The following is a 2,970-nucleotide window of genomic DNA, read 5'->3' on the forward strand; positions in this document are numbered from 1 at the left end:
GTTCTCTCTCGCGTGGAACACCAGTGGGGCGGTGGTCGTTCCCCTGCAATCAACGGACGTCGACTTTTCGACGAGCAAACAAACGGAATTTCGCCGGGTCGGCGACTCTCTGACCTTTCGAGATCGAATCGACCGTGCACGTCTCACGAAGACAGACGTGTTTTAATATTGCCAACCTTTCTCATCTAGCAAAACGAGAAGAGTCAACGAGAGCGTGTCGAGTATCGGCATTCTAGTATTCTCACTTTACGAAATTTACATTTAGATTCGAAGAATTTGATATATAATTATTTCGAACGAACACATTACCTGGTGAATATGCCTCGGTCGTCATTAGGATCGACCACGTGGATGGACACGTTGGTGATCAGCATCAGGTCCCGTTCGTCGGTAACTATTGCCTCGAAATCGTAGATCGATCGGTCGAATCTTTCGATTTCCTCGACCACCGTGATCGTACCCGAGCGTTCCTCCACCGCGAACGGCACTGAAATTCGATGTATGCAGCATGTGTCGCGTATTACAGGTTCTGGATGGCCCGTTACACGAGCTTATTGGATCGTTAGACCATCACCGGTTCGGTAATGAGAATTTTATTATCGCTTTCGAGGTGATCTAAACGAAGTTTGCCAACAATTTGACGTTGAAATATTGGAAATATATTCGGATCGATTCGATTCCAATTTTTTTCCGAGGGGAAAATTTAATTTTCTCGCGAGCGAGGTAAAGGAGAGAAAGGAAGAAGGTCGATTTCTGAAAACTAAAAGAGATGATATCGTTGCTTTCGCAGTGCAGTGTTTCGATCGAATTAAAAAATTTTCCAAGACGGAATCATTCCTATTAACAACCTGTTGCTGGATTAATCGTATTACGTACCACCTTCCTCGTAGCTGTGCAAGAGGTCGTAGATCAGGTCGTTGGTCTTCACGGCGTCGTTCAAGCGTATTTGGCCGACGCTGGTTCCGACCGGCACGTTGGCACCCACCCAAAATTCGTAAGGGGCGCCCACGAAATCCGGCTCCAACGACTCCGGCCCTGCGACGAAAGGGAGAAAGAGAATTCGTGAGAAAGGAGTCGAAAGGAACGATCGAAGGGAATCGGCGTCGATCGTTTAGACCGCGATAAAAATATCGTTCCACGGCGCGTGGAACGCCTCTTCCGAGTGAAAATATTTTAGGATTTTCTTTGTCCCGACGTATGTAACGCGTTCGTGGAACGTATCTCCTCGCGATACGACCAGAATATTTCCCACAGTTGACGAAACGCGTTTTATGGATCTTCGTGACTGGTGTAGAAAGTGGAAGATAGCGGAGGAGACCGCGGAAAACGTTGACAGAAACGCGTATCGATTTATTATAGAATTTTTACATTAAATTTTGCAAAAAAATTGTGAAGAAATTATAAAATTAAAATAGATTTCGAATTAAAAAATATTTACAAATATCTACATATACATTGTTGTGGACAATTAAAGCTTTCGTATTGGAAACATTAAGAAATTTGTGTTCAGTTACGAAATCTAATTGTCTCTGATTGCAAAAATAATTAAAGTTGTATTGGCCAAAAATATAATGTTTCTAAGAGTTTATAAAATTTATAAAAAATATTTAGAACATGATGTGTTGATAATTTACGCGGACAGAACACAAATGTATACGAAGATAGAAGAATTGTAAGAGTATCTTGACGTAATGTTGATGAACTTCAAGAACTGTAAAACGAAAATTAAAAGAGACATGTTTAAAGAATTATGTAGCAAACTATACATCACTGAAGTACAAAAGAAGAAACGTTTAAATTTCATCAAAAAGTATATAAATAAACCACCATTATTCTGGAAACAAATAATTTGGAATGATGAGAGTAAATTTAAATTATTAAATAAGAAGAAAAGGGTACAAGTTTGGAAAAACTAAATGAATCCTTTGAAAAGGAGGATTAATAATAGTATTAACTTGTTTTTCGTAGTATGGAGTCGGAAATTTAGTATCCATAGATGGCATTATGAATGCAGATAAATACATTGATATCCTGAATGAAAATTTAAAAGAATCAATTTTAAAAATGGACAACAAGATCACGATAACACAAAGCATATCGCAAGGAAACTGCAAAATAGACATTGATCTAATAAAAAATTCGTAGATGCAGAAAAAAAAGTACTATTAAACAAATATTTTTCGAAGAATTGCAATTGAAAATTCAACAGATTGTCAAAAACCAAATAACTAATTACTGAATCTTTATGAATGTATAAAGTCCACTAAATTATGTCCACATTATTTAGTTTCGTATAAACGATACAAAATTATAGTCCATTCTTTTCATCATAATTGAATTTCAATCCCTCGATTAACTTAATTTTAAATTAAGTCTGGACTTTGTGGAGGCCTTTTCGTATAAACGATACAAAATTATAGTCCATTCTTTTCATCATAATTGAATTTTAATCCCTCGATTAACTTAATTTTAAATTAAGTCTGGAGGCCATTCCATTCTATTTTGCAGTTTCCTTGCAATATGTTTTATGTTATAATCTTGTCCATTTTTAAAATTGATTCTTTTAAATTAATTTTTACCAGACAAAACTTACCATCCGATCTGAAGACATCCACGGTGACCACAGCGAGGGAGAGCCTCCTCTCGCTGGGGTTGGCCGGTTGATCGGCAGCCTCGACGAAGATGGCGTGCCTCCCCTCGAGAATCGGGCTCTCGGACACCGAGATCGTGCCCGTGGCCTCGTCCACCGTGAACGGAGGCGTCCTCGAGCTCGAATTGCCCGGCTTCTGCAACCTGTACCTGACCATCCCGTTCGGGCCCAGGTCGTCGTCCACCGCGTGCACCTGGCCGAGCACGGTGCCCACCTTCGAGTCGCTCCTCGCGACCAACTCGTACAGATTTCCAGGCACGAAGATCGGGTTGTTGTCGTTGGCGTCGAGCAACGTCACGTCGACGTCCACCGAGGAGGAG

The 2,970-nt window shown here is 40.3% G+C and overlaps 1 protein-coding gene across 1 annotated transcript in view; it reads right to left on the bottom strand.

The window, feature by feature from the left end:
* Positions 1-2,970, bottom strand: part of LOC102676500 (cadherin-89D) — a 34,822-nt gene that overhangs the window by 13,665 nt on the left and 18,187 nt on the right. Inside the window, exons 8-11 of the mRNA XM_031515446.1 lie at positions 2,594-2,964; positions 877-1,035; positions 310-487; positions 1-43 (exon numbers count right to left, since the gene is read on the bottom strand). Of these exons, the coding sequence (XP_031371306.1) occupies positions 1-43; positions 310-487; positions 877-1,035; positions 2,594-2,964 (751 nt within the window). The remainder of the gene's footprint in view (positions 44-309; positions 488-876; positions 1,036-2,593; positions 2,965-2,970) is intronic.

This window comes from Apis dorsata, unplaced genomic scaffold (genome assembly GCF_000469605.1).
Source record: "Apis dorsata unplaced genomic scaffold, Apis dorsata 1.3 scaffold_69, whole genome shotgun sequence".
Classification (NCBI taxonomy): Eukaryota; Metazoa; Arthropoda; class Insecta; order Hymenoptera; family Apidae; genus Apis; species Apis dorsata.